Here is a 26,824-nt window from a genome sequence, read left to right on the forward strand (position 1 = left end):
ATAGTCCTCAATGTAAAAATTAAATAAGATTGAATTAATTTAAGATGAATGCTTACAATTAAAGTTACAAAAGTAATTCAATCAAGAGCAGAGTGATTTACTTTATCTTGTTATGTTTATATTTAACATTGTCTAATATTAGACTGCTGTCACTTTAAGAGTTTATGCACAGATTCAATATACTGTTACACAACACGCGTTATCTTTCTCAACTATTTACGTTCCAAAACTGACTGTTCAACTGAATGCTCGCCAATACAGTCATTTTGACATCATTTTTTATGTTTTTGCCCGTTTAAGCGCAGTAAGCCACTCACTTTGGTACTTGCAACTCACAAGCGTCAAAATAGCGCCTCGTCTCGTTCCTGTGAATATCTTGTGAGTTAAAGGGATACTTCACCGATTAGAATTAAGCTTTGTATCAGTAGAAACCCGGTAGTATTTTCGAGTGACCGTGCTTCCCTCCCTCATGTCCCCCTGAGACGAGAGATTTCTGTATTGTGTGTCTGGAAAAAAACCTCAGATGACGCAAAAATCGTAATTTATCGTCATCTGAGGCTCTTTTGTCCAGAGGCGAGAGACTACAGCCAGTAGGAGGAGCTCGTTCCGCATGTGTTCAGCCCGCCCATAGGGGGAGCTCAAGATAAAACGCCGTCTTTTCAGTTTCGAGTCGACTAGTTGCATAATTTCTCCCGATACTGCCCTCTGTAATTGGTAGGCGTGGCTTGGGAGTGGCCTCGTAGGGCAGCGAAGCAAGTGCATCCTGGGAGTTGTTCGCTTTCATCCACATGAGCCAGAAATAAATTTTCTGGCTTTTTCAGTCTAGAAGGCACCAACTTCTAAAATAATTTTACATTTCTACTACATAAATGACCCAATTTAAATGCACATTCATCTTTCCAGCGGTGAAATATCCCTTTAAGTGTACCGTCACACACCCAACGATTAGCTTTTGATCAACACACAAACCTGAAGTTCCCTCAAGAAACCCCTGCTTTAAGTAATTCTGATTCAAATCTGCTCATTTGTGCACTTACTGCTGGCGGAAGGCCATCGATGTTCCTTCTCGCAGGTGGAACGTCAGAGACGGGTCTCTTAAAGATGTCTCTCTTCTGTCTCAAGCGCCCGTGTCCGCTCAGGTCCCCCTCTGAAACCGAGGGCATCATGTGTCCGGGCTCTCGAAGAGGGGGAAGCTGCCCCACATCCTCCGGTTTGCGGATGATCGGATGGGCCTGGTACGCGAGAGAGCCCGTCGGGACCGTGTCCATACCGTGGCTGAACGGATAAGCGGGCGGCTCTATGAGGGACCGTTCCAGCGGTGTCATGTGATGCTCAGGACTGCCCACAGCATCCTGAGACTGGGGTGTGTGACGCCCGCTGTCGTCTTCAAACTCTTCTTCCTCACCGCTGCTGTGCACCAACATCGTGGCGTCGGACAGGGATTTTTTGTGGCCGTAGAACACGTCCTCCTTGATGACCACGTCCTCAGGCTTCGGGACCTCCAGGACGACATTGATGTCGGAGCCAGATGCCGTAGGGGTCATCGCCTGGGCAACCGGGGGCGGAGTCTCAGCCGCTGATGCGGACACCTGGGTAGATGATGCAAAAAGTAGTTTATTTTTAAAATGATAATACATTTATTCAAATATAGCTCAATTAGATTATTAATAACAATTAAATACAATAATTTTAAGCATTTGTAATTATATACATTTATATTACTTATTGAGAATTAGCAAAATGCTGTTGAAAACAATTTTAAATGGTATAGCGTCTCACTGAAGTTAAAACGCATTAAATATCCATGAATTTTCTCAAATCTTGAGTCTTAGATAATTGTATGATTTATGCTTTTTACTGAAAAATATAAATTAAGAATTTGTAAAATACTGCTTTTATGTGAATAATGATGTTACGTCATACAAAAGATGGAGATGCATGGTTAGCTGACGGATTATATGATTAAATAAATTACCTCAAGTATAGTTAAATCCTGAACATGAAGATTGCTTAGTAATTACATTATAATAAATTACATAAATATAAGGATTCTTATTTAATTAGATATCAAGCATGAGCAAACAGCTGTTGAAAATAGTTTAACCCCCTTAAACCCGAAGTGTACCACCGGCAGTTCATAATTTCTGAAATACTTTTTTGTACTACGTACTGCAATGTGTCAAATACATCATACAGCTCAGATTGTCGTGTGTCATATGTAATTTGAAAGCTCTCAATGAGTAGAATACAACGAGCATAAAATGGTATAAATAGCATAAATAGTTTTAAATGTGCATAACGTCACACTACTCGCCTTCCTCTCCTTCAGCCTCATGTTCTCCAGTCCGTACGCCAGCCCGGCGATCTCGATGGAGTTGCGCTTGTGCATGTGAGGACGGCGAGGCGTGACAAGAGGCTCGCTCACCTCCTGCAGCGAGTGAGCCACGGGAAGACTGTCCTCCTGGAAGGTCTGCACTGAGTGATGCACGCGGCGAGTGATGAGATCCGGGTTACTGCTGCTGACGTACAGGTGACGGGACAGATCCGGGGTGCTGTTGGCGGGTCGAGGATGAGGGTAGGGATACGGTGGAGGCGGCCAGTAAACCTGATTCCTTATGATGTTGGGCGCCGGGTACTCTTGTGCCTGCTGGAGCTGGACGTTAGTGAGTTCGGGGACGCTAACGGCACCCACCACGGGCCGCCTCTCGGTGGGATAGGGGTACGGAGAGGGACTGTGGAAGCTGTAATTGAGGTGGAACGGATACTGGCCCGCTCCGTGCTCGCGGATCTCCGGTTGGCTGTAAACGAGCGGATCCGGTCGACTGTAGGCGTACGAGTTTCCGATGTTGAGGTTCCTCATGGAGTGGCTCTGGCGTTCGGAGGGCGGGATCATACCGAGGTTCTTCTGCCTCATGACGGTCTCGTAATCTGGTGTGGCACGATAGGACGGTGGGATTAGGGCGCTGTGTCTGTGGGAAGGCACGTAGTCTGGTCGCATGAGGTCACTTCCTGTGATGCTCGGGTTGGAGGACATGGGCGAGGGTTGTAGGTAATGCTGTGGGTTGTTGAGGGAGCTGGTGCTTTGGGCGCTGTAAACGCTGCCATTACGGATCCTCCCGTTGTACTCGTGCGGAGAGCGGTCCAGACTGGTTTGGGAGTGGTAGTAAAAACCATTCTGGTTGTTGATGTAAAGATTATCTGAAGGAAAAGTAGAGTCAGTATTTTGGGTCTTGTTTTTTTTTTGTGTGTGTGCGAAATCAGTAGCTTTATTGGCATGACTCATTAATGTAACATATTATTATTATACAGTATATTATTGTTACATGACTTTAAAGTTAGTTAGTTCACCCAAAAAGGAAAATTCTGTCAGTAATTACTCGCCCTCATGTGGTTCAAACCCCGTAAGACTTTCATTCATCTTCAGAACACAAATTAAGATTTTTTTGATGATATCTGAGAGCTGTCTCACTCCTTCATAGGCTGCTAGGTACGTCAGAACGGAGGCTCACTATTGGCCAGCATCACACACATGACCAGCGTCGGCCAATAGTGAGCCTACGGTCTGATGTACAACCCAGAAGCGTTGCTCTTTTACACTACGTCAACTCACTCAGAGAAACACAGAAGCAGTGTTAATTTTGACAGCAAATTTTTATTTAGTTTTAGTCATAGTCTTTTGACTAAAATGCCATTTAGTTTTAGTCATATTTTAGTCATCTGAATTGTTTTAGTTTTAGTCTAGTTTTAGTCGACGAAATACAACAAGATTTTAGTCGACTAAATCTACAGTAGATTTAGTCGACTAAAATATAATGGGTTTCAATTTAAATGCATTTATTTAGAATTTCTCTAAAATGTCCAAACCCATATACTCCCGGAAAAAACATATATTAACCTGCTAATATGAATGATTTTAAAGTTTGAACGTGCAATACAGATACAGATTTAACTACTGTAACTTAAAAAATATCTTAAAATTAAATAAAACCACTTTTCCTAAAGTAGAAAACAGTCTTCTTTTCAATGAATGATATATGAATTATTTATAACTACTTGCATACATCATTCTCTATTCTTTCAAGCAGACATATTTATTTGTATGAATTAAATATAATTTATCCTTATTAAAGCTATTAACGAGCAGTGAATGCTTTTCTCTTTTTCTTTTGTTGCTTGATCAATATTAAGGACACAGACCGCATTAGGTTTATTACCCACTGTCACTTTAAGACATCGGATCATGTCCAATGACATGCGGATCCAATGCACTGATGCACATAGATACACTCACAACTGTTTAAGACATAACCGACATAATTTACGTGAATACTCTCCAAAACGGACATTTAGACATAATATTTGTGTGTATTTGTCCATTCAGACACGAAAGAAAGCTCAATTCTGTACTCGCGCGCTGTATAGGATAGGTGTCTATGTGAATGGCTGCACGCTTCGGGTCGGGTGTGTGCGGACAGAAAACCGTACCGAATATAGCTCTTTTTTTTTTTCTTTTTTTTGTCGTCACTCTTATTCAGATCTTCATGTCTGCTCTAATGATTCCCCCAGACGTTTACATGTTTTAACGTTTTATGAGACATGCAGCGCATGCCAACTCGTGTGCCGCTGGGTAGATCACGTTACAGTACAATTGTGCGCATCTACCACAAATGCAGGACATCAGACTGGATCGCTTCCCAAATCGTCACTATCTAACATTTTCGTCTAGTTTTTATTCGTTGACGAAAATGTCAATAGATTTTCGTCATAGTTTTTGTCATTCAAAACTAGTTTTTATTTAGTTATCGTCTCGTTTTCGTCTGTGAAAAAATGTCGTTGACGAAAATAATGACGAAAATTATTCGTCAACGAAATTAACACTGCACAGAAGAAAATGAATAGTTGAATAACGTCGTTATTTTTGTTTGTTTTTTGCGCACAAAAAGTAAAACTTATGCTTGAGCCACTGTAGTCACTTGGATTGTTTTAACGATGTCTTTACTAGGGATGGGTACCGAAACCCGGTATTAAACGGGCCCCGGTGCTGAATTTTGAAAGACCGCTGGATCGTTAAGCTCGGACGTTATCGGTTCTGCTGTCGGTACTGGAGAAATTATGAAAGTACACGTGATATTTATTATTGCTATTAAGAAATGATTATCTTGCGAATATATATTGAACCATTTGTCTGTGATGCATTTTTGCTAAAGAGAGAGAGAGAGAGAGAGAGTCTGTGTGTGTGTGTGTGTGTGTGTGTGTGTGTGTGTGTGAGAGAGAGAGCGAGAGCGAGCGATCTTTCACGCAAAGCCACGGCGCGCGCAACACAACAGCCCTGCTTAATGAGTGACGATGAGGACAGAACATTCAAAAGGTTACACTTTAGATCTTTGATATTAAACTAATTTTATTTTAGATTTAGATTTTGGCTTCCAATGATTATAAAAAAAGAAGATATTTGAGGTGTAACCATTAAAAACTAATAACTAAGCCACATTCTCTCCAGCGCAACTTCCTTCCCTTCACAGAGCGATGCGCTGTCATTTCTCCCTAAAACCCAAAAGTAACGTCAGAATCTGCACGATCGGTGATTGTTGTAAAATGTAGTCTATACTGTTGCTAAACTGCGGGACGCGTTTGATAATAAAAGGCTATTAAAAGTACCAAAATTGACGCAATAGACGCTGTTCCAAAATGCGGCGCACGCTCTGAAACACACCGCAACGAGACAAGCAACCTATATTTTGGGCTTCGTGTGCGCATCTAAACGATCAAATACACAAATATGTCAAAATGGCCGTCTTGGAGATTCACTTAAACAGTTTATTCACTTAAATAAAGTTTATGTCTTAAATCGGCGTAAATAGTTGGAAGAAAATATGAGGCTTAATAATATTAGATCTGCATTTGGTCTTAAAGAGGCAGCAGTCTAATAAACCTGCTGACGATTGCTCCATTAATGTGAATCAAACAACAAAAGGCAAAGAGAAAATCAGTCACAGCTCTTGAATGATATAAGCTTTAATCTATCTATGATAAACTATGCAGTGTTATTTTACATCTGACTTTATTAGATGTCTTTTTAACCCATATTACTCCTGAACAGTAATGTCAGTAGACATTACTGAAATTAAAGCACTGGGTATATAATTTGTATATTTGTTTTATTGTATACTTTTTTTTTTTTTGACCATGTGTTTGTACTTTGTTTTTGGCGTCCTGTCTGTCTATATAAAACACAAAAGCCTGCACCCTTCTGCATAACATACATGTTTTATTTGTTTTGTTAAAGCATTGCTTTTTCTTTTGCTATAGATATTTATTTTACATTTCAAAATATAAAGCAATATTAATTATGTTCTAAATTATTTTCCCCCCTTTTTTTAATATAACAAAAAGAACCGATAAGAATACCGTTAAAGTACCGGATCGATAAGGAGTATCGGTAAGAGTAGTAATACCGTTAAAACCTTAACGATACCCATCCCTAGTCTTTACTAACTTTTCTGGGATTATCTATCAGACTATGAAGGAGTGAGACAGCTCTCAGATTTACTCAAAAAGATCTTAATTTGTGTGGAAGACGAACGAAAGTCTTACGGGGTTGGAACAACATGAGGGAGAGTAATTACTCACAGCATTTTCATTTTTGGGTGAACTAACCCTTTAAACTATGCAACAAATTAGATCATTTGTGAACAGCTATTACAGTACAAATATCTAAACTTTATTAAAATCAAGATACATTAACTTGAGAAGCAGAATGATATTAAGTCTTGTTTTCTGTTTAAGCGTAAAGGAATAGTTAACTTAAATTAAATTCTGTCATCATTTACACACATTCTTCAAAGTATCTTCCTTTGTGTTCAGCAGAAGAAAGAAATTCATACAGATTTGAAACAACTTGAGGGTGAGTAAATGACAGAATTTAAGTGAACTATTCCTATAAATCAAGAAGAAAAGCCAGTGGGGTCAGAAAAAAAAAAACTTGTTTCTCTTTTAAATGAGTTTTTTTTAAACCTCATTTACAAGAAGGGTTAATAATAAGAAAGGACAGAGCATTTTCGGCCTGTTTTACCTTGCGAAGACGTGTATGGTTCGGGGTAATGGCCGTTAAAGTGCATCTGAGGCGCCATCATGTAGGGTTGTGGTTTTGGCTGCATCATAAGACAAAACAAAAGCAGCATTATATTTAGCAGGACACATTAAATCTGTGTCAAAACTAGTGAACTCCCTCAGTATTTAGAGTCATATAGGCACAGTTGGGCAGCATAATTATATTAAAAGTTGACTGTATACAGTTTCTTATGCTTATTCGATTATCATGATGCTCATTTCAGTCAGGATGATGCCTTAAAAGACAGCTCCCTATGAAGGATTTGCAATAAGAGCTACAGTAAACCACATGAGATCACGCAGAGCCAACAAACTCCAGAACAAGCTCCATTGTAAAACTGTTGTGTAGTCCATGAATAACCGGTATAATGCTGACCAGAGACATTCTCGTGGAGGACCGTCGCCTCACTGGGTTTACAGGAGCGGGCTGAGTTTGTCTGTAATAAAACAAAAGACAATAAAAGACCAGTTTAAATAAACCAGAGAGTAATAAAGTTCAAAGTTGTATTCCTCACATACACAGCGGTTCACTATGGTAACAAAAAGGTTTTGCACTGAATTAGCATTTTTGCATTGTGACATTTTCATGACAACTAAATATATTTTTCAATATTTTTTACATTGCAGCGCAAAAATAGTGTGAAGTTAAATATTTATAAAAGATTGTAGTATTTGATTTAGACCTGGTTTCACAGACAAGGCTTAGATTGACTGGCTTAGGAAGACCCCATTGACTTCCATAGTAGGGAAAAAATAAACAATGGAGGTCAATGGGGTCCATCAACTGTCTGGTTATCAACATTCTTCATAACATCTTCCTTTGTGTTCAGCAGAAGACAGAAATTCATACAGGTTTGAAACAACTTGAGGATGAGTAATGAGTAATAAGAAATCCTTTAAGCCAGGATTAGGCCTCAGTTCAATTAGGAGATTTAAGTAGCTTTAATAAACGTGCCTTATGCTGGGTACACACCAAAAGATTTTTTACATCTTATAAGATTTTCAAAATGTGAAAGACCACAAACATGAGGACAAAAAATCCTAGATTTAACCGTTTTGCTCCTAGTCTCGACTGTGAACACAGGAAATCTCGCAAAATCTCGCGAGAATTCAGAATAAGCATGGTGGACGATATGCAGGAAAAAATTGCGATGATAGTGTTTGGAAAGGTTTTACACAACACGTTGTATAAACATTTGTGCTGTTGCCACAAATCAACAAGCTGATCCTCCATCTCTGCTGTCCACATCAATTTCACTTTGTGCTGCGCCATGACTGCGTTTGTTATGCTTCCGTCTTCCATCATCTCACTTTCTGATTGGATATTGTTTCGTTTCACGTGATAATCTCCAGAGCGTGTTGAATATTTATGATTGGCGATCGGGGCGGCTCCGACGTTCTTCCGATCAGGTTCGGACACTCTTAACACTCCTCTCACACCAAGGGAAAATCTGATAAGATAATCTGTAGAATCATCAAGATAATCGGGACATAGCTAGGATTGTCGGAAGGGGGGAAAAATCGGCCCAAAATCAGCCCGATTATCTTTTGGTGTGTACCCAGCATTAGAAAAAAACATTACTGGTGTGAGACTAAACAATGTCATTGATATATTTTAAGATCTGTCAGTGCAAGTTGCTTTCAGTTAAAACAGCTCAAACATGCATTTTAGTCTGGGACTAGACTAGACTAAAGCCTTGTCTGTGAAACCAGGGGTTAGTGTCTGTAATTCATCTGGATTTAAATGAAAAATAAAGTTAAGAAAAAGGTAGTTATCAGGAATTCCCCGTCACTCTGTAGCCAATGAGAAGTAGGGCTGGGACGACACACATATCTCCCGATTCGATACTATCATATCCGATAAGATATGTATTGCGATTTTTTTTTTCTTTTTAATTGCGATTCTACAAGTATTGCGATTCGATATTGCAATTAACACTAGACCATCGGGAAAAGTTAAATCATACACTTATACAGACTGTACATGTGTACGATGAGTCATATTTACAAAAACAAATCATCACATCTTTCTGACTTTCATTTCAAAAGCATCATACAATACTACATTCTCTTTAATAAATGATTCAATAAATTAATTTAACAGTCACTTGTAATCGATAAATGCGTTATTTTAAGCACCAAGTTTCTATCTAAAGCTGATTTTGATCGCTATCGTAGACATCGGTGTTCATATTTGAACTTTAAACTTTTATCCAAGTACTTCTATGATAATTTTAACTATTGCATCACAGAAATAATGATACTATGAGGTTGAAAAGACTGGTTGTGAAGTTGTTTCATGACGACTCTCAGCTTTGAAAGTTGCGATATGATTTTGTCAAAGTTTAAAAGAAAGACGAATTGAAAGATCGCGTCTGTGTTTGAATAGAGATCACAGTCTTTTAAAAATGAATCGTGCAGCTCTATTGTCTTATCTCTCTCTTATATACGAGTAGCACAAGGGCTTTTCAGTGCGTTCAGTCTCACATCTCTTCCACGCGAACACTTGGGATATTGGGTCCCCTTGGGTCACTTAAAGACCCTAGGTTGCATTTTGGCGAGAGTTACGCTTCAACACTCATAGACAACGACACATTTCATCCTCTGTTGGAACGAAAGTGGCTAACTTCTGTCAACCTCATCTACAAGCAGGCTCTGAGCAGTGATGCAGTAACGCTCACCCCTTGTCAGCAGGCACAGAGGGACGCGAGAGGGTTGGAAAGCGAGGAAATGAAAGAGAGAGAATGGACCTCTGGGAGCCCTCAGAGTTCGGGCCATCAGACAGCTCTCTGGAGACAGCAAACGGACAGCGGTGAAGCCACCGAGAGAAAGAGACACACAAAACTACAGATGCACTGATTTAGCAGCCAATAAAAGCATGTTTTTCAACATCGATTATAATCAGAAATGTTTCTTGAGCATCAAATCATCATATCAGAATGATTTCTGAAGGATCATGTGACACTGAAGACTGGAGTAATGATGCTGAAGATTCAGATTTGATCACAGGAATAAATTACATTTTGCAATATATTCACATAGAAAACTGCTATTTTAAATTTGTAAATTGTAAAAATTACATTTTTATATTTATTTTAGATTTTTGATCAAATAAATGGAGAGCTTGGCAGCTTGGTAAGCAGAAGAGAGACTTTCAAAAACATTAAATAATCTTACCAACCCCAAACTTGTGTATGGTAGTGTACATTAGGGCTGTCAACGAATATTCTAAATTCGAATATATATTCGAATAGTTTTAGAAAACAGAAATTCGAACGTTAAAATTAATATTCGAATGTGAATTTCGAATATGGAAAAACACGCCCGCGGAAGCAGAGGCGTGGCTGTCTGCTTTGCGAGTGGGCGCGCGCGCTGCCTGGGACAGGTCACACGAGTCGCACTGTCTCTAGCACAGCGTCTGCTGAAAGTTGACAGTGCACTAAAAGACAATGGAATAAATTGCAGTCAGTTTTTCCTTTTTTTAATACAAGCACCAATAATGTAAGTAGCCTTTTTCTTTTTTAATAGCGCTTTATTTTTTTATGAACCTCAGGGTAAAAGTTCTTTGTTGTCACATTTCTCGGAATTGTGTGCCTCATTTTATTTAACGTTAAACAGAAATGTTCCATGTTTACCACAGCACAGCTCGCTCAATGTCGGTTCTATACTGTAAAACTTAAATTAATGTTAATAAATTTGTTTCAATCACTGAATGAAGCCTGCTATATTTGGGACAAGAGTCGCGACCTTAAATTGCTTGCACAAAACTCTTGATCAGCACTCAACATGTGCTTATTGTTGTTAATTTAAACCGTTATGCGCAGAGAGAGCGTGAGCGCGAGAGAGAGAGAGAGAGAGAGAGAGAGAGTCAAGTCAAGTCAAGTCAAGTATATTTGTATAGCGCTTTTCACAATACAGATTGCATCAAAGCAGCTTCACAGTATTAAATTAAAATAATACAACAAAGTTTGTTTCAAGAGGAATTTATTGATTGATAAAATTAAATTAAATATCCCCAAAATATCCCCAACTGAGCAAGCACTCTCTTCATTCAGAGAGTGCCTGCGAGTGAGCGAGACTGAGGTCTGCGGTCTTGGCCATTAGTTTATTTACTTGGTTTTGTGTTGGTAATACATTGTCAAATATGTTTAAACTTAAATTTATGGAAGTAGAATAATGTCAAATGTTTTTGAAATAAAAACCCTGTTGAATTGCACTACTTAAAAAAAAAATAGGCATTGCATTAACCATGCTTGCATTTTAATGCATTGTATTTTTAGTGCTTACATTTTTATGGGCTGAAATTCAACATGGTTGAATATTTAAGCTGTGAATATTTCAATTAAAAACATTTCAAACACCTTTTCATTATTAAAAATTCAATAATCCATATTCACCTTTCATATTTCACTTCCAAAATATTCAAACTGTTTAAAAATACAACCAATAATATTCAACAGGCAATTTTCGGTCCATTTTATTTCGCTTTGCAAATTCGCTTCCACAAATTCAGTGGTTCAAATTCGACAGTAAATTCAACACTGACGTCCAGGAACTGCAGGAAAAGCAGTAGATTGCCGAGCATACTCTCCATCTGCTGTTAGTCTACCTCACCAGCAGATGGTGCAAAAGCGCTTGTTGTTGACGAAGACATTTATTCATAAAATGAAAATGATTATCTGTGTCAGTATATGCGGAAAAGATGATAAACACACAAAAGCTGTGTTTATGTTTCATTCAATAACTTCATTGTTACTTTCCCTGTGTATTCTACATGTCATCAGCTTTCTCTACCATGAACAGGATTATAATCGGTTTCCCTCAATACCTCATACTCAAGGATTTCCTTCCGTTGATACAGTGATATGAAAGACCAATCTTGCACCTTATTAGGGAAGTAGGCTGTAGGCTATTATACAGGCAAGAAGATGGACTCAGAATATGAACTTAACGCGCAAAGTTTCATGCTGAGCGTTTCGTGATATACTGGCATAAAATCAACACATGTACATATAGTATGCATACGTGTATTGCATTAGCTTAAACTGTCACAGCACTTGCATATTGTCCTCCTATTGTTAGTTTAACTGTAAATCGCTTTGGATAAAAGCTGCTAAATGACTAAATGTAAAAATTGGCTTGACATTGGACATTCGCACATTTAGGGACCGTCTCTAAAGTTGCATACAACATTGGCATACACGTTTCTAACTTCAATAGCAAACTTAAATGTATTTGAATAAATATCAAAAATCCAAAGGGTGCGCATTATGCCTGACACTAAATGAACACTTTACAGTTGGTTTTATGACTGTAAGTCGCTCTATTCAAATGCTATCGAAGTTAGAAACGTGTATACCAAAGTCGTATACACTTTAGAGACGGTCCCTAAATGTGCGAATTTCCAACATCAAGCCATCTGTATGCCAGTCTATCACTGGGAAACGCTCAGCATTAAGCTTTGCACGTTATTCTGAGTCCATCTGCTTGCCTGCGAGTTTGGTCTTTTACATCACTGTAGTCCATTAAGCTACGTTAAGCGTTGTATATGTCCAGCAGGGGAATCCTTAAGTATTGAGGGAAACCCTAATAGCCTGCATGCAGCACATCCACAATATAAAGTTAAGGCAACTAAACAACCAAGAGAAATATATGTCAACTTCAAAAATGTAACATTGGATCTGTATATCCGCATCGGGGAATAACATTATAATCTCGTTCACGGTAGAGAAAGATGCATGTAGGCTACAAAGGAAAAGTAACCGTGAAGACACTGAATTTAACATAAAACAGCCGTCATAATAATCACAAATACACTTGCATTGCTGTAAATGAGTTTTATGAATGAATGACTTGTTCTAACTGTTGCTGGTCTTCAACACGCGCTTTTGCACCATCTGCCGGTGAGGTCGACTAACAGCAGATGGAGAGTATGCTCGGCAATCTACTGCTTTTCCTGCAGTTCCTGGACGTCAATGTTGAATTTACTGTCGAATTTGAACCACTGAATTTGTGGAAGCGAATTTGCAAAGCGAAATAAAATGGACCGAAAATTGCCTGTTGAATATTATTGGTTGTATTTTTAAACAGTTTGAATATTTTGGAAGTGAAATATGAAAGGTGAATATGGATTATTGAATTTTTAATAATGAAAAGGTGTTTGAAATGTTTTTAATTGAAATATTCACAGCTTAAATATTCAACCATGTTGAATTTCAGCCCATAAAAATGTAAGCACTAAAAATACAATGCATTAAAATGCAAGCATGGTTAATGCAATGCCTATTTTTTTTTTCAAGTAGTGCAATTCAACAGGGTTTTTATTTCAAAAACATTTGACATTATTCTACTTCCATATAAATTAACTACCTATACAAATGTATGTATGTCTCTTTGTATTAATTTGTCCTGTTATTGACGTAATGCACAAAATGCGCAACCAGATGTTCGAATAGTTCGAATATTCGTGTGTCTTTTAGAGGGAATATTCGAACGTCATTTTTGAGCAATTTTGACAGCCCTAGTGTACATTGATTAAATGATTTCCTAAATTATGAAAAGTTTTCTTTTTACTGTGCCTATAATGTCGTCCTGTTTCACATCCAACCAACAGAACAAATCTAGTAGTAATGACTGAGTATTTAGCCACAACATTACAAAAATAAAACTATTTTTTAGAGGAAAGAGACAAATGAAGGCTGTTTTTTTTGTTTAAATAGTATTGGCCAAAATCAGTGCACCCCAAACAAAAACACACACACCACAGAAAACACATAAACTTACAAACTGCTGTTGTTAACTTTGTAAAACTTGTGTCGCGCCAGCCACATTCTGCACACGTATTTGGACGTCTCCATGTCTTCCTGAAACAGAGCAAGAACATTTTTACTAAATCAAATCAGTCTAGGACATTGACTTATGAGTCCCAGGGCCTGAATGGGCACAGGGCCAGGGCCTAAATGAGTGGCGTTCCTTAAAGGCCAGCTACAGATCTATTCATTAATATTAAATGGACATACACATGGGCATTATTGTGATACACTCTTAAAACTAAAGTTTCCAAAAAGAGGTTTGTTAAGAGCATTTTTTCTTATTGTGAAGAACATTTTAAAAATAATACAAATATTGTTTTTGTGCATTTGAAAGGTTCCATGGATGCTAAAGGTTCTTTATGGAACCGTCATAACTCCATGTTAATTAAGTCTTTCAGTTAATTAAGGCAAAGAAAAGCATCTGAACGGTCTGAGACGGTGCAGACGCAGACTTACGGTCTGGAACTGGATTGTGTCTTCTTTGTTGGCGAGCTCCAGGGCAAAGAAGGACTTATTATGAGTCATATTATTAATGTCATTCCACCTGCAGAAACAATGAAGAGCTCGAGTCAGACACATGACAGCAATACACAACCTAAAAACACAATACGATAAACAGCCTTTCGAGGACTAGGGCATTAGTGGACAAGTTACGGCATTTGGGCAGCATCTGATATAAATCTCTATATTTTATTTATTTATTTATTTTTTGCTCTGACAAAGGGTGATTTGTTCCTCAATAAGAGAAACCAAAAATTTCAACCAGCCGTTGTTCATGAGGACAATCAAAAAAGAAAAAAAGAAAAGAAAAAAGTAAAATACAGAAATAAATCTAGTAACTAGTATTGCTTTCATCAACGAAAATTATGACTAAATATCATCGTCAACGAACCTTTATCACCTGACAAAAACGATACGAGACGCAACGTAAATGCTGGTCATGTGACGATGACTATAATTCAATGTATAATGCAATATTGCTGACGAATAAAAACGTTGATAAAAACTATGCTAAAATGTCTCTTCACTTTCGTTGACCAAAACGAGACGAGAGGAAATATTATAACGTCACGACGAATGAGAGAGTTGTGCGTGAGCCCATAAAAGCTTTGTCGGCTTTGAATTCAGGTTTGCGATCTAATCACCCGATTATCAGCGAATTTAACAATATTCCATTAGTTATTCCATGTAGAAAGCTTGAATTGTCTACTTTTAAACAAAACAATTCAAAACGAAAAGAAACCGAACCTACTCTCTGCTTATGATATTTATTTCAATGCTTGACATGCATAAAAATGTGTGTTGTTTCTTTGACTGAATTGCTCAAATAAACACTTTGAAATACTATATTGGCTGGGTTTAATAGAATTGCATTACTAAAAAGTAGAGCCCGACCGATAAAGGATTTTTAAGGCCGATACCGATACAAATATTTGGTGATTTAAAAATCCGATATTCCGATATATATTTATATTTTTTAAATCCAGAAACGCGTGAAAAAACATGAACAGATTTCCCTAACATTAGTTATTTGTCGTTATTTAAGAGTCCTCAGCCTTACTAAAATAATATGATAATGCAGTTTAAAAATAAACTTGTTTGTTTTATTGTCACAACAGAACAGAATATATTCAAGTTCTGATAAATATAATGTATAAAAATACAAACTTAAGATATGAAACTTAAAGTCATTTGAACAAAAAAAGTCAACTATTATTATTAATATTGACAGTAATAATTCAATTATGTAATAATGTGTGTGTGTGTGTGTAGAACTGATAAGATTGTAAATGTGTACCTTGAAATGCTATGTAAGTCGCTTTTGATAAAAGCGTCTGCCAAATGTGAATGTTATAAGCTACCTTATAATTACAATGTCAACTTGCTTATCCCTTTACCTGCACTCTTTTAATTCTATCCATCTATTCCATCAAGCTACAACAAACCATTTTCAATCATCATTTGCTGCCTGCCGTCTAAAATCTACTGCTTAGTGATGCACTAAATACATTATGTGACTCGTTAATGCTGCGGTTAGTCGAAGTCAGCAACGCACACTTGGATTTCACACACGTGTAAAAGAAAAGCTAAGTTTTATGCACAGGATATGTTTGATACTTTTTATCTATGTCTAAATGTTCACTCCTCGCGTGCCTAACTTACATTTTACAATGCAGAGACTGGAACTACAGATATGCTAGTTATAAATACAGTAATCATTACTTAATTTAGGCAGAATAAGTTCGTTGTGATTTCCAAGCTCATTGATGTTAGCGATCTTCCTTGTATAGTGCCCTCTGGTGGACAAACTATGCAGCGCCAACACTCATAACATGGTTGAAGGGTGTTTCGTCCGCTTTCATTTTATTTTTTAAATATTCATTTATCGGCCATTATAAATGCCGATACCGATAGTTTGGAAAATGCCCAATATTGGCCGATAATATCGGCCCGCCGATATATCGGTCGGGCTCTACTAAAAAGAGACTAAAATACAATTTTCATTGACTAAAACTAGACTAAATGTCATCAGTTTTCGTCGACTAAAACTAGATGGAAAATAGTCATGGATAATTCTGACTAAAATAAGACTAAAATGCTCAGACTCTTAGTCGACTGAAACTTGACTAGACTAAAAAGAGTATGAACGTGACTAAAACTAATGAAAACTAAAATTACAGCTTGACACAAAGACTAGACTAAAATTACTCAAATTAAAACAGGCCGTCAAAAACAACACTATTAGTAACAGTAATCAAGCAATGTTTTGCACACATTGTTTCACTACACTAGTACCACAAGTAAGAATATAATGCCAAAAACATAAGGGAACATTCTTCCATTGTATCTGGGAATGTGAGGTGATCAACACGTTCTGGCAAAAACGTTCAAAACCAATTCCAATGACCCCTGAAATATGTGCTTTGGGGTTTAATTCGTGTAAGTCTACCATTATCAGGTTATCACACTAAAATGATTGACATTTGTCTAGTTCTTGCAAGACGTTTAGTAGCATTTTACTGGAAGAACATAGAATGTCCATCCATTGATCATTGGTTAAAAGATCTGTCACATTGTATTGCATTGGAAAGAATAACCTACAGTATAAAGTGCAAACTAAAAGATTGCCATAAAATATGGGATCTTTTTAATACATTTTCTGGAAAATAACCAAATATCGATACAGGCAATATTAGATACCTCTCACTCCACTGTTTGATATGTGTATATATGATGTGCTTATGTATTTGAAAATATGTGGACATGTCTGTCTTAGCCTTTGTATAATAACTTATATACCTGTGTAACTGATTTTTTGGATGCTGAGGGTGGGTGTGGGTGGGAAGATAGTTAAAATATATATAAAATATTTTGTTTTTTGGTCATGTTCTTGTTATGCTCCATGTTTTTCAATAAAAATATTTATATGCAGCAATATTTACCCTGCATAACATTTTATACTAAAAATAAATACATGCACACGTACCGAAACATGAGAGGTGCTTTCCCATTCTTGTGCTTGACAAAAATCCCGTCCTGACAAGAGCCGATAATCACATCTGTGCTCTGAGTGTCCTGTTCAGACACACGGAAGGAGCTTAAAATACAGTATCATTCAATATTTATTCATTTAAATGGCTGTCAATGGCTTAAAATTATTATTAACCATTCTTTTTTTTGTAGTTGATGCAATTCATAAATTTTGTGTGAAGAAAAACTTAAGCCTGGTGTCTTAGAAACATCTACCCTATCTTTCTTGACAAGCAGATTGACATCAAAGTGGAACATTTAGGGGTAGTTTTAAATCAATAATATCAAGTATGAGTAATAGTGTTGTGATGCTTGACAAATACCACTAATAAATTTGTTCAGAGGTTTCCTTCTCCATCCATTTACTGTTAAATTAAACTGTGTTTCTGTATTAAACATAATTAATTTCTTAAAGGGATAGTCTCTGTCATCATTTACTCATCCTCATGTTGTTCCAAACCCATAAGACACACAAAATAAGATATTTTTTAATAAAATCTGAGAGATTTATGTCCATCCTTTGAAAGTCTATCCACCCAAAAACGTTCATAAAGAGATCGTACAATAAATCCATATGATTCAAGTAGTTTAATCCAAGTCTTCTGAAGAGACGCAATCATTTAACTTAAACTTTTATTCACTCATAAACATTGATCAGTGAACAACATACATAACACATTAAAATTTGGAAGCTCAAGCATGAGAACCAATGAGGTTCATTCTCGTGTTACATCTGTTCATCATATAAAGCGATCGTGTCTCTTCAGAAAACCTGTATTAAACCTCTCCATTCATATGGATTTACTTTATAATTCAAAGCTGCTTTGAAAATGGGAATTGTATAAAGCGCTGTTATAAATAAAGGTTACTTGATTTGACAATCTCTTTATGAACGTTTTGAAGCGTCAGAGTTTTGGGTGAACAGACTTTCAATGGAGGGACAGAAATATCTGAAAGTATCTTGACTTGTGTTTCGAAGATGAATGAAAGTCTTACACCGTGTCCTAACTACACGCGACGCCGCGACGCGTGATGAAAGGCGTCTTTTCCATGTTAATCAGAGCGTTTGTCCTAACCAGCCGCGATGGCGACATGCGACGATTCAATTTTAGAAACGGTTTCTATTTTTCTGCGACGTCGCGCTGGAACAACAACCACAAAGTGTGGCGATGATAATCTCAGGTGCTGTTTATGTGCTTTATTTAATGTTAAAAGTGTGTCATGTGACTTTGAATATCATTTAGTGCTCCAGCTTTGTGGCTGTAAAAGCAACAATGGATAATTCACCTCAGATCTTGAAATTAAACAAATGGAAACAAGAACGTTCAAACTGTGAACAAACAAGTGTATTCTTTGACAGAGATTGTTTTAGTAACTCAGTAGCCTATGTGTTTTTTAATAATGTTTAAATGGTGTAATATTTGTGACTTTGATTATGTAGCACTTTTCCATTTTCTTGCGAGTGCCGTCGAGATTACTCTCTGGTGCCACAAAACTCTGCCCACACGCTGTTCTGATTGGCTGACTCCGCCCACACGCTGTTCTGATGATTGGCTGTGAGTTTTGATTGATTTCGACGCATTTCGCAGTCGCGTCACGTCTAGTGTGGACATTGTCGCTTGAATCGCATCGCGTCTGGTTAGGACACGGTGTTACGGGTTTGGAATGAAATGAGACATGACATCATTTTGGGGTGAACTAACCCTTTAAGTGTATGCATTCATTTGTGTGCACAACTGTTATTCATCAGCCCTTGTTATATTTCTTGTTTTGACAGCATTAGTGCTGCATATTGCAAAATGTGTCAAGGGAATCTTTTATGAGGTAAACTGAATATTTTCTAACTAAACAGTCAGATTTATATTCCTGTGCGCGGTTTGGCACAAAACAAACATAGGCTCTCCTTTGCCGATTTACCTTCGCTTGGACACTCTCCTCACCGTACCCCTCCATCTTCTCCACCTCCTGCATGTAGAGTAACTCCGCCTCTGGTGCAGAAAGACCTCTGGGAAACAACACACACACACACAAAGATCACATTCAACAATGTTGCGGTCATCTGATCGCTATTATCAGGCTCTTCCTCATTCTTATGGTGCATTACACAACAAACAATGTCAGAGGACTGCAATGCTCACATAGATTTATGTCAAAGATATTTCAGCTGCATGACATGCAATTTCTGTCCCAAATATCACAAGTACAAAAATGTGATACTGGTTTGTATCTATGTGAAATGTGAACAGTTCAATAAATAAGTTAATAACAGTTCACAGCTGTTTTTCATTTCTGAATGAAATCGCGTTTTGAACGAATCGGGTGAACCAATGACTCAATGAACCAATGACTCAATGAACCAATGACTCAATGGCCTATTTATAAAGAGAGCTATTTACTTCATTCCTAAATGAATCAGCCATTTGAAGAATGCTGGTAACCAAACTGTTTTGGTTTACACTGGTAATCCAGAGTTCTCACGAGAGCACAAGTTGAATTTGCTCAGCGAGTTACTCTGGCGTCGAGTAATGATGCTCAGTAATGATTGCTGCACCAATCACATCGGGTTATCTGATATAGGCGGGCCAGAGGCGAGATAACGACAGCGCTGTGACGTCGAAGTCATTAGTAAACATTGCAAGATGGCTATGGATGAACACCAGTTGTTTGAAACGGCTTTGGCCGCTACAATGAACGAGTTAGACTTGGCTTTTTATCTATAAGAGGAACAGAAGACGCCGCTCGAATCGTTCCTTTGCAAGAAGGACGTTTTTGCTGTTTTGCCGACCGGATACAGCGAGAGTCTAATCTACCAGTTAGCTCCGCTGGTAGCTAAGCGTATGGGGTTTATTGTTGTGATTGGTCGTAGTGTTATCCAATTGCGTGCAGTGAGATTTTCACATGCATGCTTGGTGCCGCCCCTCGAGCTGGACGATTTTCATTAGTCGACGCCAGACCATTAATCTTTCAGATTTAGGTCTGGATTTCCAGGCTAGTTTTGGTTAACACTGACTTCCATTGTATGAAAAAAAAAAAAACATTTCCCAAACTATCTTCTATGTTCCACAAAAGAAAGAAAGTCTCAGCTGATTTAGTTTATATCTGCATAAAAAATGGCATTTTCAAAAAAAAAAAAAGTTTTGTCAGATTTGCCAGCGTTCGACACGTCAGGGCTGGGACATGTATTGAAATATTTGCCTGAAATAGTGCAATTTAATAGAACAATATTTGCTAATATTTCAATACACGTCCCAGCCCTAACGTGTCGAACGCGTGCAAACCTGCTCTGAAGGATCTTTTCGAAACAAAACTTTTGCAGGAAAGCCAAGAGCATTTATGGTGCTCTGAGTCCAAAGCACTGGTCATAAGTCATGTCAGGCGTTTGACAGCTGCCTTTGAAATCCTTTAACAAGTACCATCTGAACACATCTGATTATCATGAAGACTCCTAACTGAATCTCCCTTAAGCCCGGGACACACCAAGCCGATGGTCGGCCGACTAAGTTTTCTCAGTGCGTTCCGCGCGTTTCCGCACCGTCGGCTGAAATTGAAATTGAAATTTCCGGCCGGTGAGAGAGAGAACTCTGATTGGCTGTTCAGCTTAAGCCCTATTCGGGCAGGATTAACTTTACAAGGGTAGATGGAGTGATGTAATTTTACCACAGGACGTCTGTAATATTAATGGACAATTCGAACACGGGATAAGAGATCTCAGTAAAACTAGCAGAAGTGGGAGAGTAACTCGATTTACGTATCGCCATCACTCCTGTCGTCATGTGTGTGTTACGCTGCTTCCTGATATCACGTGCGCAAACACATATAACCTATATATAACACAGTTATGTCCGGTGGAACGATGTATTAATTAACTTCAGATTGGATTGTGTTGGTAAAAGACACTAACACTAAAAGATGTTTCGTGCCTCTAACAAGTGCTGTCGATCTTCTTCTGATCTGATGGTGTGTGTGAAACACTTGAGTTTTGCCACAGACTCGTTCCAGCGTCTAGAACACTACTGATGCGTTATCAAGCGTCTCCATACTTGGAATAACCGCGGAAAACTACTTTCAAACAGGAAATGACGGAATATTTACATACATATTTACAGCGGGTCTATTCGCATGGGATCAGTATCACCTGAGGTCATTTTTCCGGACCTTTTTACTGAAGGTAGAAGTCGCCGTAATCTTTACTGACATCGTCCGACATGATCACTGAGATGCACATTCAGACGGGACTAAAATCACAGAGAAGCTCTGGTAATCATTACTTTACCACACCTCTCCATGTTACACTAGTCCCGTCCGAATAGGGCTTTAGTGAACGAGTCAGTGCACGAGAATAATAGCAGAACAGCGAGCAAAGAAGTCAAACCGGTACAGATAGACGCTGTTCTAACGTTACGTCATCTTACCTGAGTGTTCCTTGGCGAATATGTCAATATTAACATGAGCGGAGTGGAATAAAGAAAGTGTTTAGCAGGATTGATATTCAAAATGGTAAGCATGCACTGCTTTGTTTATGGTGTGTGTGTATCTGCAGCGTCGCTTTCCCTTTTTGAATGACGAATATAGACGATTATATCTGCAGAAATAAACAGTTGTCTCGTTTACACGAACGCGCATGCTAGCTGACAGTCGCCTGTAGTTCTCTCGGTGTGTTCAAGTGCAGCCTTTTCCCCCGACACGAGGCGACAACACAGTCGGCTTTCATCAGCGCTAGGTCTTTGCCGTCGGTTTGTTGTGTCCCGGGGCTTTAGACAGTGGCGAACTATCTCAGTCTTTTCCAAATGGGAAAACAAGCACATTTCGCAGATGACTACAGCCTCTCACCGGTAGTTTTGATAGAGCATGCCGACTTTTTGAGTGGCCTCCTCCACAACCCTCTCGTCCTGTATCAATGGCTGTGAAAAGAGGAGAGAATGAACAAGCTTATGAAATATCCTGCAGTTTTAAAGCGGGAAAAGAGACTGAAATGTTCAGTGATTTACTCACCATTGGAAACAGCACAATTTTCTGAAGGAAGTCCTGGGAGTCATATCGATTGAAGTCTCCTAGGTCAGCTAGAAGCAATGGACACAGGTTAGATTTAAAAACAAGCCCCCAACTATAATGTAAACATGACACTGATTCTTTAATTTATTGATATTAATTTTAATATTTCAGTTAACTAAATGTACATTATCCAGGGTTATTATAATTAACTAAAACTAAAAGGCATTTTCGTTACTTTGAAATAAAATAAAAATATTCCTTTATTAGAGTTACATTTATTTTGCCAAAGCAACATTTCTCATTTTCATTTAGTTTTCCTTGCAGTACTGAAATTATTAAAAGTTAAATAAAAAATAAAGATTAAAAACTATATAGACATATTAAAAAAACACAACTAAATTAAAAGAAAATCGGGAAAAGATAAAAACAAAAACTAATTCAAAATATTAATAAAAACTATAATAGTATCTCAATGATACTATATTAATAACACAGCCATTATCTGAAGATGCACGAGTTTAATACTTCTAATTAAGGATTTATAAAAAATGTTTGACTTATCAAAAACACCAATTAAATCAGAAGTTTATTTTGCAATTTGTTAATTTGTTCACCATAGCAACCGCCTAGCAACCACCCAGAATACCCTACCCTAGCAACCAACCAGAATACCCCAGCTACAACCTAGCAACCACCCAGAACACCTTAGCAACACACTAGAAACACCCTAGCAACTTTTTAACTTTAAACTACTTTAAACTTTAAACTACTTTAAACTTCAAACTACTTTAAACTTCAAACTACTTTAAACTTCAAACTTTCTGGTCCAAACTTTCTCAAGCCAACTTAAAGTTTGTCTCGATGAACTTTTTAATCTAGTTTTATTTGATCTTATTAATGAAGACTGTGAGCCCACAATATTGCAAAATCATCTTCAACATTCAGGGCAATAGCACATCTAAATTTAGAACAGCTTGAGAGACGTTTTGTTATGAAAGGAATCGATTTAGCCTTTGCAACAGTAGTAGTTCAACATTAACAGCATGTCTAATCAGCCCGTTAGAAATGTTCACAGCTATGCTGACAATCCGAGGCATCACCGTCGCGTGAAGCCTCCTTACACAGCAATGCTGGTGCACAAAAATAACTCCTGGCCTCATCGAAATGACACAAACCAAGTGAAGACAAAGGCCGTTTGACAGCACAAATACAGTCGGGACATGATTTGTTTTTCTGGTTGTGACAGTGAGTGATGTCCGTTATATCAGCGAACGAGATTCTTGTGTTGGGTGAATGCTAAAGCTGGGCGGCTTGATAAACGGGGCTCTGATTTTCTAGACTTACAGCCTGTAGAAATATAAAACCGTACCTTCATGATGGAGTATCTAGACCCGTGAACCAGACACTGGCCAAGCGTTATCTTAGGAATGTTAAAGCAAATGTTCTCTTGCAACATCAAGTTATGATTGAGTCTCAAAACATCTTTCACATTATATAAAAAAAAAAAGACAGGATTTTTAGTGGACCGAATACCTAAATATGACTAAGTTTGAAATAATAAAGATTTTTTTGAAAGAAAAGAAGTCTCTTCTGCATTACCAGGCCTGAATTTAATTGATCAAAAATAGTGTTAAAAACAGTGAAATATTATTACAATTTAAAATAGCTGTTTTCTATATGAATATTATGTTCAAATGTGATTTATTTCTGTGATCAAAGCTGAATTTTCAGCATCATTACTCCAGTCTTCAGTGTCACATGATCCTTCAGAAATCATTCTAATATGATGATTTGATGCTCAGGAAACATTAATGATTATTATCAGTGTTGAAAACAGTCGCGCTACTTCATATTTTTGTGGAAATTGTAATATACTACCATTCATTTTTATTTATTTTTTTTATAGAAGAAAAATAATCAATTTAGTTCAGCAAGGACATATTAAAATTGATCAAAAGTGAGAGTAAAGACATTTATGTTTCTGTTACATGCTGTACATTGAACTTCTATCTATTCATTCATCAAAGAATCCTGAAAAGAAAAAGTCTTAAAAAATTGTAATTGAGCACCAATAATAATTGAGCATCAAATCATCATATTAGAGTGATTTGTGAAGGATCATGTGACACTGAAGACTGGAGTAATGATGCTGGAAATTCAGCTTTGTATCACAGGAATAAATTACACTTTACTATATATTCAAACAAAACAGTTATTTAAAAATGTAATACTACTTTTACGGTATTTTTGATCAAATAAATGCAGCATTAGTGTCTCAAAAACATGAATAAATCTCAATCGTTCAAAACTTTTGACGAACTCCACCACAATCACTGTATGTGTTCACTGATGACAGGAGCTTCATCTTTGAGTGAGCTACTCCTTTAAAGCCCAATTGAATGGAAGCAACTAGGGATGTCAATTTTCACAAATTCCCAGAATCGATCGTCGTTTCAATTAACGATCAATTAATCGATTAATCGTTAGCCTTAATACTGCAATTTGCGTCCACTGCAGTGGCATATAGCCAACAGCATGACAGGGTCTGCAAATACTGCACAAAACGCTATGTTCCTCACCAAATGAATGAGGTGGGTTTTTAATATAGATAAAGGGCTAGTAGGATTGTAAAAATGTTTCGATGTGATTGATCATTTAATTAAATGACTTATTTAATAATCAAATATAACGACTAATACAACGTGTCACCAACGCCGCCTCAGAAGCATGCTTGTTAGAATGTGTACGCTCTTCCTGGAGCAACGCGATGAAACACGGTAACTAAACCCAATGAATTCACAATGTTTTATTACAATATTGTTCTCTTTATAATGTTATATAATATGACAATCCCAATCATAGTCATTAGTAGTCGTGCATAGCCGTCTGACAGTGCGCGCTGAAGCTGATCACGCTTTACTACAGCATTCATTCTTAACCAAATGCATCCTATATGAGATAAATCAGATATAGATAGGCCTACATAAAATAAACACAATATTACAACTAACATTTGCACAAAACAAAAGGCTGCAAATGCACACGCAAACTTATAGTCATGACGAAGGTGTAAAATGGTCCCAAACATAACTCTGGTGCGTTCGCTTTACATGTTTTGTGGTTGAGCCGCACGCACGCCCATGACCCTGCTTAGTCGGCGATCGATACGTTTTATCGATTAAATGTATTATCGACAATTAATCGATCGTCGATTAATCGTTAACATCCCTAGAAGCAACCGAAAAGGATATTAATATTACAAATGCCCCACACACAAAAGATTAACGATCACTAAATCATCTGAAAACGGTGGGCATTAGACCTGCATTAACTCTGATATCTCACTAAATCCCTAAAATGCCAAACATAATATCAGAAAAAAAGAAAAAAAACCTTGCACAGCCAAGCTGGCCAAATGGATGGCTTGCTCAATGGAGCACGGGATCTTCCCCTCCAGAACATCTTTCTTCAGCTGGAGATAATACTGATATCTGCGTCAGAAACCAGAAGTGAGTAAAAGCGTTGTAACAGCAGCACTGATGTGATCACTGTCAGACATGTTCGTGTCCTTTACCTGGTTATCTCTTGTTGTAACTGGGTGACAGTCGACACATAGAAAACCACCCCAAAGTAAACGGTCGGCTCCAGCCCGTACTTGTCAAGCTGTTTCTTCAGCGGCTTCTCCAAATCAATCCATCTCTGCTGGTTTTGTTTGTTGTAGTACCAGAGGCTGAAGTACGTTATCTGGGGAATGAACAGAATTTCACTGATTGCTCTTTTACTCATGAGAAACAACAGGCTGGCGGACATTCACGTGCTCGACTTCAAAAACTGGAAATACTCTCTAAGCTTTGAGTAAGACGACTACTTGGCAAAGCTAAAAGCTGAGACACTTCAGATGCCAACATGAACTGCTTGAAATATGATTGGAATCACTTCAAAAAAGGAAAATATGACATATAGACTACATTAAATTATCATGAGAACATTATAATTGTGTGTTTAGGACATGGTTTTTAATGGTGAGACTTCTGTTTTTTTATAATCAGGCTCTCAAAAATTATACACAAATTTGGATTTGGATTTATCGCCAATATATCGGTTATCGGCTTTCAAATATAAAGAATTATCGGTGCATATATCGGTGCATCCCTAATTTTAACGTATTAGTAAATGCTGAAATGAACATTAACAAAGATTAACGAATGCTTTAGAAGTATTTTTCAATATAATAAATGCAGTTAAATAATGTTAACAAATGCAATCTTATTGTAAAGTGTTACCAAATCTGAAATGAAACGGCAGAACCTAAAATATACACTTTTAACTTATAGCATTTATACAATCTTGATGCTGAACTGGACATGATAATTCTGCTT

The 26,824-nt window shown here is 37.6% G+C and overlaps 1 protein-coding gene across 2 annotated transcripts in view; it reads right to left on the minus strand.

The window, feature by feature from the left end:
* Positions 1 to 26,824, minus strand: part of ptpn21 (protein tyrosine phosphatase non-receptor type 21) — a 41,664-nt gene that overhangs the window by 12,826 nt on the left and 2,014 nt on the right. Inside the window, exons 3-15 of one of the 2 annotated variants that reach the window (XM_082143732.1) lie at positions 26,020 to 26,189; positions 25,839 to 25,936; positions 22,446 to 22,513; positions 22,284 to 22,354; positions 19,371 to 19,458; positions 17,410 to 17,498; positions 14,379 to 14,466; positions 13,894 to 13,973; positions 9,792 to 9,899; positions 7,487 to 7,547; positions 7,073 to 7,151; positions 2,315 to 3,198; positions 1,038 to 1,589 (exon numbers count right to left, since the gene is read on the minus strand). In XM_082143732.1, the coding sequence (XP_081999858.1) occupies positions 1,038 to 1,589; positions 2,315 to 3,198; positions 7,073 to 7,151; positions 7,487 to 7,547; positions 9,792 to 9,899; positions 13,894 to 13,973; positions 14,379 to 14,466; positions 17,410 to 17,498; positions 19,371 to 19,458; positions 22,284 to 22,354; positions 22,446 to 22,513; positions 25,839 to 25,936; positions 26,020 to 26,189 (2,436 nt within the window). The remainder of the gene's footprint in view (positions 1 to 1,037; positions 1,590 to 2,314; positions 3,199 to 7,072; positions 7,152 to 7,486; positions 7,548 to 9,791; positions 9,900 to 13,893; positions 13,974 to 14,378; positions 14,467 to 17,409; positions 17,499 to 19,370; positions 19,459 to 22,283; positions 22,355 to 22,445; positions 22,514 to 25,838; positions 25,937 to 26,019; positions 26,190 to 26,824) is intronic. The other variant, XM_082143733.1, reaches the window with a different exon arrangement.

The sequence above is a fragment of the Leuciscus leuciscus genome, assembly GCF_965113295.1.
Source record: "Leuciscus leuciscus genome assembly, chromosome: 17".
Classification (NCBI taxonomy): domain Eukaryota; kingdom Metazoa; phylum Chordata; class Actinopteri; order Cypriniformes; family Leuciscidae; genus Leuciscus; species Leuciscus leuciscus.